General features: G+C 48.6%; 1 protein-coding gene across 1 annotated transcript; it reads right to left on the bottom strand.

Moving 5' to 3' along the window:
• Positions 1-8989: 8989 nt before the first annotated feature.
• Positions 8990-14555, bottom strand: LOC114484898 (endophilin-B2-like; the record flags this gene model as incomplete). The annotated part of the gene is made up of 3 exons (XM_028484224.2): positions 14379-14555; positions 9979-10120; positions 8990-9141 (listed from the first exon to the last, which is right to left on the bottom strand). Coding segments are annotated over exons 1-3 (357 nt in total), but the record flags the coding sequence as incomplete, so codon positions are not given.

Raw genomic sequence — 14555 nt, 5'->3', positions numbered from 1 at the left:
GAAAATGAGATCAGCCCATACAGTGGAACACTCTTCAACAGTAAGAAGGAATAAAATCCTAAAACACATTATAACATGGATGAACCTCAAAGACAAAGAAGCCACATGCAAAAAACAATATATCGTTTGATTCCATTTATATGAAATATTCAGAAAAGGCAAATTTATAGAGACAAAACCACATTGGGATTTCCTTGGTGGCCCAGTGGTTAAGAATCCACCTTCCAGGGCTTCCCTGGTGGCGCAGTGGTTGAGAATCCGCCTGCCAATGCAGGGGACACGGGTTTGTGCCCCGGTCCAGGAAGATCCCACATGCCGCGGAGTGGCTGGGCCCGTGAGCCAGTGCGTCTGGAGCCTGTGCTCCGCAACGGGAGAGGCCACAACAGTGGGAGGTCCACATACCACAAAAAAAAAAAAAAAAAAAAAAGAATCCACCTTCCAATGCAGGGGACTTGGGTTTGATCCCTGGTCGGGGAACTAAGATCCCACATGCCGCGGGGCAACTAAGCCTGTGTGCCACAACCACTGAGCCCGCGCACTCTAGAGCCCACGTGCCACAACTAGAGAGCTCACATGCCACAACTACTGAGCCCATGCGCTCTGGAGGCTGTATGCCACGCAAGTAGAGAGAAGCCTGTGTGCCGCAATGAAAGATCCCGCATGCAGCCAAATAAATAAATAAATTTATAAAAAACAACAAAAACAACAACGAAAAATAACAAAGCCACATTAGTTGTCTGGGGGTGGGAGTGGGACTGACTATAAGTAGACGCAAGTTACTTTTTTGCAGGTGATGGAAATGTTCTTTACATTGGATTGGGGGAGTCACCCAAGTCCAGGAAGCGCAGAAAGTTCCATACAGGATAAACCCAAGGAGAAACATGCCAAGACACATAGTAATCAAACTGACAAAAATAAAGACAGAGAAATATTAAAAGCAACAAGGGAAAAGCAACAAATAACATACAAGGGAATCCCTGTAAGACTATCAGCTGATTTTTCAGCAGAAACTCTGCAGGCCAGAAGGGAGTGCCACAATATATTTAAAGTGATGAAAGGGAAAAACCTACAAACAAGAATACTCTACCCAGTTAAGGCTCTAGTTCAGATTTGATGAAGAAATCAAAAGTTTTACAGAAAGCAAAAGCTAAAAGAATTCAGCACCACCAAACCAGCTTTACAATAAATGCTAAAGGAACTTCCCTAAGCAAAAAAGAAAAGGCCACAACTAGAAACAAGAAAATTATGAAATGGGAAAGCTCACCAGTAAAGGTGAACATACAGTAAAGGTAGGAAATCAGCCACACACAAACGTGATATCAAAACCAGTAATTGTGAGAGAAGGAAAGTACAAGTGCAGGATATCTGAAATGCATTTGAAATTAAGATATCAACAACTTAAAACAATCATGTAGATAGATATACAGACTGCTATATCAAAACCTCATGGTAACCGCAAATGAAAAATTTATAACAGATACACACATGAAAAAGAAAAAGGATTCCAAACACAACACTAAAGATAGTCATCAGCTACTTCCCCAGTGGTCCAGTGGTAAATAATCCACCTTCCAATGCAGGGGACACAGGTTCAATCCCTGGTTGGGGAACTAAGATCCTACATGCCGTGGGGCAACTAAGCCTGCACGCCGCAACTACCGAGCTCACACACCTCAATGAGAGAGCCTGCGTGCTGCAAACTACACAGCCCACGCACTCTGGAGCCTGCGCGCCACAACTACAGAGCCCATGTGCCCAGGAGCCCGCGCGCCACAACTAGAGAGAAGCCCACATGCTGCAACGAAGAGCTCGTGTGCCACACTGAAAGATCCTTCGTGCTGCAACTAAGACCTGACGCAACCAAATAAATAAATAAATATTTTTAAAAATGTTTAAGCCATCTATCCTAAACCCTTAAAAAATAAATAGTCATCAAATCACAAGAAAAGAGGAAAGAAAAGAGAAAAGGAAGAAAAAAGACCTACAAAAACAAATCCAAAACAGTTAACAAAATGGCAATAAGGGACTTCTCTGGTGGCACAGTGGTTAAGAATCTGCCTGCCAATGCAGGGGACATGGGTTTGAGCCCTGGCCCGGGAAGATCCCACATGCCACGGAGCAACTAAGCCCGTGCACCACAACTACTGAGCCTGTGCTCTAGAGCCTGCGCTCTAGAGCCTGCAAGCCACAACTACTGAGCCTGAGAGCCACAATGACTGAAGTCCGTGAGCCTAGAGCCCGTGCTCCACAAGAGAAGCCACTCCAACGAGAAGCCTGCGCACCGCAACAAAGAGTAGCCGCCTCTCGCTGCAACTAGAGAAAGCCCGCACACAGCAACAAAGACCCAGCACAGCAATAAATAAATTAATAAATTAAAATAAATAAATAAATGTATAAAAAATGGCAATAAGAACATACACATTGATGATTACCTTAAATGTAAACAGATTAAATGCTCCAACCAAAAGACACAGACAGATTGGCTGAATGGATACAAAAACAAGACCCATATATATGTTGTCTACAAGAGACCCATTTCATTTTTTTTTTTTTTGGTTGTGCTGTGCAGCATGTGCGATCTTAGTTCCCTGACCGGGTATCGAACCTGGGCCCCCTGCATTGGAAGCACAGAGTCTTAACCACTGGACAGCCAGGGAAGTCCCAGACAAAACAGACTTTAAAATAAAGACTGTTACAAGAGACAAAGAAGGACACTACGTAATGATCAAGGGATCAATCCAAGCAGAAGATATAGCAATTATAAATATATATGCACCCAACACAGAAGCACCTCGATATATAAGGCAAATGTTAACAGATGTAAAAAGAGAAATCAACAGTAAACAATAATATGGGTCTACTTTAACACCACATCAATGAACAGTTCATCCAGACAGAAAATCAATAAGGAAACACAGGCCTTAAATGACACATTAGATCAGATGGACTTAATTGTTATTTATAGAGTTTTCCATCCGAAAGCAGCAGAATACACATTCTTTTCAAGTGTACATGGAACATTCTCCAGGATAGATCACATGCTGGACCACAAAGCAAGTTTTGGTAAATTTAAGAAAACTGAAATCTTATCAAGTATCTTTTTTGACCACAATGCTATGGGATTAACAATCAAGTCCAAGAAAAAAACTGCAAAAAACACAAACACGTGGAGGGTAAACAATGTGCTACTAAACAACCAATGGCTCACCAAAGAAATCAAAGATGAGGGACTTCCCTGGTGGTCCAGTGATTAAGACTCTGCACTCCCAATGCAGGGGGCCCAGGTTCGATACCTGGTCAGGGAACTAGATCCCGCATGCCGCAACTAAAGGAGCCCGCATGTTGCAACTAAAAGATCCCACATGCCGCAACTAGGACCTAGCGCAGACAAATAAATAAATAAATTAATTAATTAATAAAAAAAGAAATCAAAGATGAAATTTAAAAATACCTAGAGGGAAATGAAAATGAAAACACTATGCCAAAACCTATGGGACAGAGCAAAAGCAGTTCTAAGAGGGAAGTTTATAGTGATACAAGCTTACCTCAGGAAACAAGAAAAATCTCAAATAAACAACCAAACCTTACACCTAAAGCAACTAGAAAATGAAGAACAAACAAACCTAAAGTTAGTAGGAAAGAAATCATAAAGAACAGAGCATAAATAAATAAATTAGAGACTAAGAAAACAGCAGAAAAGATCGATGAAACTAAAAGCTGGTTCTTTGCAAAGATAAACAAAATTGATAAATCTTTAGCCAGGCTCATCAAGAAAAAAAGGGAGAGGACCCAAATCAGTAATATTAGAAGTGAAAAGGAAGAAGCTGCACCCAACACCACAGAAGTACAAAGGACTGTAAGAAACTACTACAAGCAACTATATGCTACTAAAATGGACAACCTAGAAGAAATGTACAAATTCTTAAAAAGGTACAATCTCTCAAGACTGAATCAGGAAGAAAGAGGAAATATGAACAGACCAATTACAAGTACTGAAATACAATTTCTAATTGAAAAACTTCCAACAAACAAAAGTCCAGGACCAGATGGCTTCACAGGAAAATTCTATCAAATGTTTAAAGAGTTAACACCTATCCTTCTGAAACTATTCCAAAAATTGCAGAGACAGGAACCAAACTCATTCTACAAGACCACCATCACCCTGATACCAAATGCAGACAAAGATACCACACAAAAAAGAAAATTACAGGCCAGTATCACTGAAGAACATAGACGCAAAAATCCTCAACAAAATACTAGCAAATTGAATCCAACAATACATTAAAAGGATCATACACCATTACCAAGTGGGATTTTTCTTACTTTCTTTTTAAAAAATATTTATTTATTTATATTGGCTGCGCCAGGTCTTAGTTCCACCGCGTGGGCTCTGAGTTGCGACGTGTGGGCTCCTTAGTTGTGGTGTGCGGACTTCTTAGTTGCAGCATGCAGACTCTTAGTTGCGGCATGCATGCAGGATCTAGTTCCTTGACTAGGGATCGAATCTGGACACCCTGCATTGGGAGCATGGAGTCTTACCCACTGGACCACCAGGGAAGTCCCTGTAAGGATTTTTCAACGTCCGTAAAACAATCAGTGTGATACACCACACTAACAAATTGAAGAATAAAAACCATATGATCATCTCAATAGATGAAGAAAAAGCTTCTGATAAAATTCAACATCCGTTTATGATAAAAACACTCCAGAAAGTGGGCATAGAGGGAACTTACCTCAACATAATAAAGGCCATATATGACAAACCCACAGCTAACATCATACTCAATGGTGACAAACTGAAAGCATTTCCTCTAAGATCAGGAACAAGACAAAAAATGTCCACTCATGCCGCTTTTATTTAACGTAGTTTTGGAAGTCCTAGCCACAGCAATCAGAGAACAAAAAGATATAAAAGAATCCAAATTGGAAAAGAAGAAGTAAAACTCTCACTGTTTGCAGATGACATGACACTGTACATAGACAATCCTAAAGATGCCACCAGAAAACTACTAGAGCTCATCAGTGAATTCGATAAAGTTGCAGGATACAAAATTAATACACAGAAATCCGTTGCATTTCTATACACTAACAATGAAAGACCAGAGAGAGAAATTAAAAAGAATAAAAATACCTAGGAATAAAACTACCTAAGGAGGACTTCCCTGGTGGCGCAGTGGTTAGGAATCCGCCTGCTAATGCAGGGGACATGGGTTCGAGCTCTGGTCCAGGAAGATCCCACATGCCATGGAACAACTAAGCCTGTGAGCCATAATCTGGAGCCCACGAGCCACAACTACTGAGCCCACGTGCCACAACTAACGAAGCCCGCACGCCTGGAGCCCATGCTCCGCAACAAGAGAAGCCATCACAATGAAGAGCAGCCACAACTAGAGAAAGCCTGTGCACAACAGCGAAGACCCAATGCAGCCAAAAAAAAAAAAAAAAGATAAATAAATTTATATAAAAAAAAAATTACCTAAGGAAGCAAAAGAACTGTACTCTGAAAATTATAAAATGCTGATGAAAGAAACAGAAGATGAGGGAATTCCCTGGTGGTCCAGTGGTTAGGAACTAAGATCCCACAAGCCGCGCGGCAGAGCCAAAAAAAAAAACCCAAAGATAACTCAAACAGATGGAAAGATACACCAAAAAAAAAAAAACCGCCAAAGATGACACAAACAGATGGAAAGATATACTGTGTTCTTGGATTGGAAGAATCAGTATTCTCAAAATGACTATACTATCCAAGGCAATCCACAGATTCAGTGCAATCCTTATCAAATTACCAATGACATTTTTCACAGAACTAGAACAAAAAATTTTTAAATTTGTATGGAAACACAAAAGACCCTGAATAGCCAAAGCAATCTTGAGAAAGAAAAATGGAATGAAATTAGAAATTCTCTAACACCATGCACAAAAATAAACTCAAAATGGATTAAAGACCTAAATGTAGACCAGATACTATAAGACTCCTAGAGGGGGACTTCCCTGGTGGCACAGTGGTTAAGAATCTGCCTGCCAATGCAGGAGACACGGGTTCGAGCCCTGGTGTGGGATGATCCCATATACTGCAGAGCAACTAAGCCCACATGTGGTACTGGCACAAAAACAGAAATATAGATCAATGGAACAGGACAGAAAGACTAGAAATGAACCCATGCACCTACGGTCAATTACTCTACGACAATGGAGGCAAGAATATACAATGGAGGGCTTCCCTGGTGGCGCAGTGGTTGAGAGTCCGCCTGCCGATGCAGGGGACACGGGTTCATGCCCCGGTCAGGGAAGATCCCACATGCCGCGGAGCGGCTGGGCCCGTGAGCCATGGCCGCTGAGCCTGCGCGTCTGGAGCCTGTGCTCCGCAACGGGAGAGGCCACAACAGTGAGAGGCCTGCATACCGCCAAAAAAAGAATATACAATAGAAAAAAGACAATCTCTTTAATAAGTGGTGCTGAGCAAACTGGACAGCTAAATTAAAAGAATGAAATTAGAAATTCTCTAACACCATGCACAAAAATAAACTCAAAATGGATTAAAGACCTAAATGTAGACCAGATACTATAAGACTCCTAGAGGGGGACTTCCCTGGTGGCACAGTGGTTAAGAATCTGCCTGCCAATGCAGGAGACACGGGTTCGAGCCCTGGTGTGGGATGATCCCATATACTGCAGAGCAACTAAGCCCACATGCCACAGCTACTGAGCCTGTGCTCTAGAGCCCACAAGCCACAACTACTGAGCCTGTGTGCCACAACTACTGAAGCCTGCGCGCCTAGAGCCCATGCTCCGCAACAAGAGAAGCCACTGCAAGGACAAGCCTGCGCACCGGAAGGAAGAGTGGCCCTCGCTCACCACAACTGGAGAAAGCCTGCACACAACAACGAAGACCCAACGCAGCCAAAAATAAATATAAAAAACAAACAAACAAACAAAAACTCCTAGAGGAAAACATAGGCAGGACACTCTTTGACATAAACTGCAGCAGTATCTTTTTAGATCCGTCTCTTAGAGTAATGGAAACAAGAACAAAACTAAACAAATGGGTATTAAACTTAAAAGCTTTTGTATAGCAAAGGAAACCAAACGAAAAGACAACCTACAAGATGGGAGAAAATATTTGCAAATGATGCAACTAACAAGGGATTAATCTCCAAAATACACAAACAGCTCATACAGCTCAACATCAAAAAAACAAGCAACCCAATCAAAAAATGGGCAGAAGATCTAAATAGACACTTCTCCAACGAAGACATATAGATGGCCAAAAGGCACACGAAAAGATGCTCAACGTCACTAATTTTTACAGAAATGCAAATCAAAACTACAGTGAGGGGGCTTCCCTGGTGGCACAGCGGTTGAGAGCCCGCCTGCTGATGCAGGGGACGCGGGTTCGTGCCCCGGTCCGGGAAGATCCCACATGCCGCGGAGCGGCTGGGCCCGTGAGCCATGGCCGCTGAGCCTGCGCATCCGGAGCCTGTGCTCCGCAACGGGAGGGGCCGCAACAGTGAGAGGCCCGCGTACCGGAAAAAAAAAACAAAAAACAAAAAACAACTACAGTGAGGTATCTCCTCACACCAGTCAGAATGACCATCATCAAAAAGTCTACATATAATAAATGCTGGAGAGGGTGTGGAGAAAAGGGAACCCTCCTACACGGTTGGTGGGAATGTAAACTGGTGCAGCCACAATGGAGAACAGTATGGAGATTCCTTTAAAAAGTAAAAACAGAGCTACCATATGATCCTGCAATCCCACTCCTGGGCATATATCCAGAGAAAACCATAATTGGAAAAGCTATATGCACCCCAATGTTCATTGCAGCACTATTCGCAATAGCCAAGACACTGAAGCAACCTAAATGTCGATCAACAGGAGAATGGATAAAGAAGATGTGGTATATAAATACAATGGAATATTACTCAGCCATAAAAAAAGAATGAAATAATGCCATTTACAGCAACATGGACACAACCAGAGATGATCATACTAAGTGAAGTTAAGCCAGACAGAGAAACACAAATATCATATGATACCACATATATGTGGAATCTTAAAAAATTATACAAATGAACTAATTTACAAGACAGAAACAGACTCACAGACACAGAAAACAAACTTATGGTTACCAAAGGGGCAAGGGGGGGGTGGGAGGAGGGATAAATTAGGAGTTTGGGATTAACATATACACACTACTGTATATAAAATAGATAACCAACAACACCCACTGTATAGCACTGGGAACTACAGTCAATATTTTGTAATAACCTAAAAGTGAAAAGAACTTGAAAAGGAATATATATATGTGTGTGTGTGTGTGTGTGTGTGTGTGTGTATAACTGAATCACTGTGCTGTACACTTGAAACTAACATGATATTGTAAATCAACTATACTTCAATTTAAAAATTAATTAAATAAAATTTTAAAAATACATAAATTGGATTGGGGGATGTTTGTTCAATTCTGTAAATTCACTAAAAATCATCAAAGTACACACTTAAAACAGGTGTACTTTATAGTGTATAAATTGTACCTAGATAAAACTTAAAAAATAAAAAATAAAGATTGAGGTGACTCTGTAAGTGCTGTGAACAGATTATCTGTAGTGCAATGCCAAGTTTAAAAATCAGGTTGCAGAATAGTACACATAATATGATCCCATTAAAAAATGCACACAAACCAAAACTGGGTAAGGGAGGTTTCTATTTTTTTTGTTTGTTTTTCGGCTGCACCGTGCGGCACGCAGGATCTTAGTTCCCCGACCAGGGATCGAACCCATGCCCCCTGCACTGGGAGCGCAGAGTCTTAACCACTGGACCACCAGGGAAGTCACGGGAGGCTTCTATTTTTTACTCTAGTTTCATCTCCATTGATTGACGTGTTTACAAGCAGAATGAATCCAGGTATCATGTGCGCAAATTAAAAAACAGAGAAACGAAGGAGAGAAGGGAGGGAAGAAGATTCGCGCCAGAGACCGTGACCCCCGACCCTGGCTGTGGGGACTGGCTCACCGTAGGGCGTGGTGGGCCCCAGCTCACTGGCCGCCTCTGCCATGTACTGAGCCAGCAGTTCCCCGTTGGTGACCCTCGAGGGCACCTTCCTGTCCAGCTTCTCATACAGGAACTCCTCCACTCGGGCACCTGCGGGGAGACAGCAGCCAAAGTCACAGGGCTCTTCGGTAGGAGCCCAAGGATGAAAGCCGTGGTGACAGAAACAGACCCAGACCAGGGCCTGCCCACAGGGGCGCCCAGCCTGGTGACTTCCAGAATACTCTCTTGCTGATTCTCAACTGTGTGAGACTGGCGCTCGACCCCGCGAAGCCCTCACTCTAGAGAGGAAGAAGCCACGGCTCAGACACGTGAAATGCCTGCCCGAGGTCACACAGCTGTGGGTGACAGGCCTGAAGGCAACTGCCGCCCCTTCCCGCCCCCCAACTTCTCCCTCATTACAGTATGGATTTACAGGGCATAACACACACGTGAGCAATGCCCTGGCCTGGCCCCGGAAAGCTCTCAGCACACTCACTCAGCTAACAGCAGACATACAGGTCGACAAGTCTCACGACCCCAGGCCAGCCCTCTCTTCCCACAGGTTCTCCTGCAGCTGCGTTTGCCTGCACCACGCTGCGTGTGACTCGCAGCAACTCCTCTTTCATCCCTGAGCCTCGCTGCCTTCCCTCCAGTGACCTGGTTCCCGTTTCTCCTGCCTCTTCTCCCAACTGTGTTTTAGTTTCCAGGCATTTCTTCAATTCCTCTGTGCGAAACTTAGCATTTCCACTGTCCCAGAGAGCACAGCCTGGAGCCCAACACTGAGTCTGCTGTTTTCTTTAAGTGGGACCCCCCAAACAGCAGCCTTAAGCCCCAAGAGTCTAACCCAAATCCCACCTGCCGCCCAGGCCCACCTGCACAGTCTCAGCAGCTGGGGCTCCTGCCCGCAGCTTCCCGCCCCGAGCCCGGGGCCGGCCCGTGTCCACTCACTGGGGTTGGGTTGCAGCAACACCTCTGTCTGCCTCAGGATTTTCTCCGTCCAGTTCTTGGTGCTGTCTGCCCGGGCCAGAAGGTTCTCAAACTGGGCATCAAGCTCGGTCTTCTCGGCCTGGCCGAATTTCTCCTCTGTGAACTGTGGGGGGAGCACCAGGGTGGAGGGCTGAGAAAGGGGGATGGGAGGAGCACCCCTGCCCCACCCATCTACCCCTCCCACCTGGCTGGAACTCAGGCCCCACGGTCAAGAAACTTGCTCTGCCCCTGACCTGCTCTGTGACCTTGATCAAGGTGCAACCCTGCCCTGGGCTTCAGTTTGTTCCTCTGTGAAGTGAGGTGGTTGGACCAGAGTTTGGGGATCATGGCTCCTTTTGGAAATCCAATGAAAGATACAGACTCCCTCTCCCCAAAAAAGCACATTTGTACAAAATCAGACATACAACTTAGGGTGTAAGGAACCCCTGGGAGCCTATCACTAAGGGTCCTCCCAGCCTGACTCTGAAGGAAAGCACTTGGTAACAAGTGCTCAGGGAACAAAAGGGGCACAGAGCAAGGTCTGGGGTTATCAGGATGTTCCAGGGGCAGCTGGGAGCCACGGGAAGGGGATACCAAGGGAGGGAGTCAGAGGAACCCAGGTTCCAGAAACAGAGGGACTTGATTCAAGTCTCAGTCTGATAAGCTGTGAGACCTTGGGCAAGTGGCTTTGCCTCTCTGAGCATCAGTTTCCTAAACTGAAAATGGTGATAATAAGTAATAGCATCTGCCTCATAGGTTGTAAGAATGAAATAAAAAAGATGTGGATAAGACACGAAGGGTAGGATCTGGCAGGCAGTCAGTGTTCAGTGTAAGTGCTGATGCTGTTAAGAGCTGATGCACAGAGAGATGTCTGGGAAGGAAGGGGAATGTCGGGGGAGGATGGCCACACGGCTGGCCTCCGGTTGCCTGGAGTGGAGACGGGGAACAGCGCCAGCTCATCAGAGCCAACTGCTGGGCACGCCCAGGGCCCAGAAAGCTCGGCAGCCCCGCCCCAAGGCCAGGAAAGGACCAGGATGTCACAAGGGTCCCCCTTCAGAGCTGGCAGAAACCATGGGGGCCACCTAAGAAAAACCAGAAACCGGCCCAAGTCCTGGCCTCTCTGATCTCAAAGGCCCTGTCCAGCCAAGGGGAGGTCACAGGCAAACAGCAAAGGGGTGAAGACCTTCAGGAGTAAGATCAGCACTGACAACTACAGACACTGCCCTCGGGCCGCCCAAGTTTCCCATTTCACAGAAGATGCCGCTGAGACTGAGGGGGAGGCGGGCTGTGCCGGAGTCACAGAGGCTGGGGGTCTGGAGGCTCGTCCCAGATGAGTAGGCAGCGGTGAGGCCTCCAGAGGCCAAGGACAGGTCCAGCTGCACGGGGCAGGAGGCACCACCGGTGGTCAGGCTGCTCTGTCGGGCTGCTCCAGCTCAGCAGCCATCAATTATGCATGGGGGCTTGGGTTTCCCTCTGCAGAGCTGGGTGGGCCAGGGTTAGAGTCTGCGGCTCCTCACCTGGGAACCCGCTGCTCCTGGCCTCCTCCCAGTCTCCCGACTCCTCTTCTTCCTCACATTCCCCGAGCTGGGGCCTCCCGCAGCCAGGCCCTGAACAGGCCTCACCTCACCCAGACCCCACCTCACCCAGACCCTTCAGGGGTTAGCATTACCCCATTTTGCAGATGAGAAAATCGAGGGTCAGAGGCAAAGTCACCTCTCTGGTCCTCAGTTTCCCCCCGGAGGATGGGGATAACAGGACCTATCTCACAGACTATTTGGAAGGTGCTTAGTTTCGTGGTCAGCACACAGTATAGGCCTGATAAACGTTAGGTGGCGTCATCATCATCATTAATAAAAGGTCTCCCTCAGGTCCCTCCTTGGCTCTCAGGAGCCACCTAGGGACATCCTTACCCTGATGGCACCAGCCAGTCTGATTCAGGTGATTGTGTCACCCTCAGTGTGCACCTCAGCATCTCCCCTTCTTACCAAGGTTAATGGCAGCACTCCCCGCCATGCCACCTGGCCACCCGTCCCTCACACCACACACCCACCCAGGTTCAAAGTCCTTCCGGGCTCTCCCAACATCTCGGGCATCCTTCCCACGCTCACCGCTGCCTGCCTGGCTCAGATGAGAACGATGCCACAGCCTCCCTGGCTTTTATTACCATTACTCCTACCACTGCTATTACTAATACTGCAATTACTACCAACAGCATTAGTACTAGCACTTCCACTACCCACTCCCACCCCCACTGGCATCTTACCCAAACATGCCTTAGGTTTTCCTATCTGGGTGCCCTTAGCTGGGCTGTTCCCATCACCTGGACCAACTCGGCTAACCCTTCCTGACCTTCAAGGCACAGTACGGGGACTGAGAAGCCATCCTAGAATCTCCCATGCAAAAGGGATCTGGCCTCCGGATTCTTAACCCAGGGCCAAGGTCCAGTTCCCTACCGGATGGGGATGAGGTGAGGCTCCTAAAAGTGTCCTCGGCACATGGGGCTGAGCGCTTACCCAGCATGTCGTGCGTAGGTAGGTGGCACCTACGCAGAGGAGCTGCCCACACATTAATAATAAACCACACGCCGCCCCTCCTGGCTGACTCCTACTCCAGGGCAGACTGGCCTCAGGAGGGTCCCCTGAGTGTGCTCTCCTGCCCAGGTCACATTTCAAGCCCTTCTCTCTTCTGGCTGCCATCCTGCCCCATCCCTGCCAAGAGGAAGGGCCCAGGCTTCAGAGGCTGCTCCCTGCAAGATGGCAGCAGCAGGGGGTAGGCGTGCAGGGCCAGAGAAAGCCTCTATTTATAAAGCTCCCAGGTCCCTCCTCCACCCTGGAGGCGGGGGCCTGGGCGCTGGCTCCCACTCCAATATGGGCGAACCAGTGGGCCTGCCCCCCCCCCAGGAGAAAAGAGGCCACAGGCACCAAGCTTCCCCATACCCCAGGCTCTGCAGGCCTGGCCAGGTCAGGTGCTAGGGCCCCAAAGTAGCAGGAAACTGGCAGATCAGGTTCTTCCCAGATGTGGGAGATAAAGTGGTTGCCATACCAACACTGGGGAGAATTCCCTACCTTCTGGATGGACAGGGGCTGGCCAATGAACCCCAGGCTGCTAGCATCCCCACTAGGGCTGGGGTCCCCCGCAGGGCTTGGCACACGGAGCAGCAAACCCTCTCTGGGGCACAAATCCTCAACGGGACACTGCGCTTTCCAGTAAACACGGGCATGTGGGCTTCCAAGAGACTGTCTGGGGCTGGGCTCCTCCAGAGAACCAACAACCAGGGCAAGGACAAACAACAGAATCTGTTCCCAGAGCGCTGTGACAGGCCAAGCCCCAAGGCTGCAGCCACCCTGGGAGGCACACTGGTGCGACCCCTGATTGACAGAAGGGAACACGGAGGCTCCGAGACTTGCCTAATGTCACATGCTGCACGGCTGCAGTACTAACCACGTTACACCAAGAATGACTTGCCTTTAGTGAGCATGTTCACGTGGAGTGCCCGGGACACTCACATCCACGCTGGGAGGGAGGGACTGCTAAGGCCATTTTTCAGACTGAAAAACTGTGGCCCTGAGAGGTGAAGCCCCCGTCTTCAAAGTCACAAGAGGGGGCATCCACACCCACAGTTGACTCCCGGTCTTCACCATTACACTCAGCTGCTTCTGTTTTTTCCCTTGTCCCCAAATGGATGGGACTTGTTCTAATCCCAGCATCACCCACTGTACAGCTTCCCAAGGAGGGCACCCAGCCGGCCCCCGGGGCCTGGGGAAATAAGAGAAACAGGCCTGCCACGGAGCAGAAAGGAAATAACCCCAGCCCTCCTGGCTTCCGGACTGACTATCCAAGCGTGTAAAAGGGACCTGAGGGAATCAGTACCACCAGTCCATTGCACAGGTGCGGAGACTGAGGCTCAGAGAAGGGGTCAGGGCGGCTGCACGAGTCCTTTGGCCTGGAAGTCAGGCCTCCAAACGCCTGCCGGGAGTCAGAGTCACTGCTGGGCAAGGGCAAGGAGACAGGAACCGCCTGGGGCCCTCTGCCTTCCTCAGCGGAGCCCCCCACGGGGGCGAGGCGGGCGCCAGGACAACGGGACTACCCGGCCGGCGGGTCGAAATGGTGGAGGCTGACACCTCCCCCGCGGCAGCAGGGCCGAGGCAGGCCCGGCTCACTCCCCGGGCCTGGGCCACGCTGAGGGTGCGGCCAGTGTGGCCGGCCGCCCCGGGCTCTTTCTCTCTACTGGGCACCGCAGAAGGAGGAGGGGCGGGGGGGCGCGGCTAGGGCGACTCCGCAGCGGGGAAGGAGAGGCGGCCGCGAGGGCCTTCTCCCGCGGCCCCGGGCTCTGCTACAGGGGTGTCCGCCGGCCGCGCGGGGCCCAGGGTGCACGGCCTCACCTGCACGGCCCGGGTGAAGAAGATGCCCGCGTCCGACGCCAGCTTCTTCATGTTGAAGTCCATGGCGCTCCCCACGGCCGGCCGCGTCCGGCCCGAGCGCCGCCCGGCAGCCCCCGGCCCGCCGCCGCCAGCCCGCACCGCGCCCACCTGCTGCCGGTGCTCTGCCCCTTAGCGCGC

This window comes from Physeter macrocephalus, unplaced genomic scaffold, assembly GCF_002837175.3.
Source record: "Physeter macrocephalus isolate SW-GA unplaced genomic scaffold, ASM283717v5 random_148, whole genome shotgun sequence".
Taxonomy (NCBI): Eukaryota; Metazoa; Chordata; class Mammalia; order Artiodactyla; family Physeteridae; genus Physeter; species Physeter macrocephalus.
The sequence above is the reverse complement of the archived record's forward strand: the minus strand, read 5'-3'. Positions and strand labels throughout refer to the sequence as shown.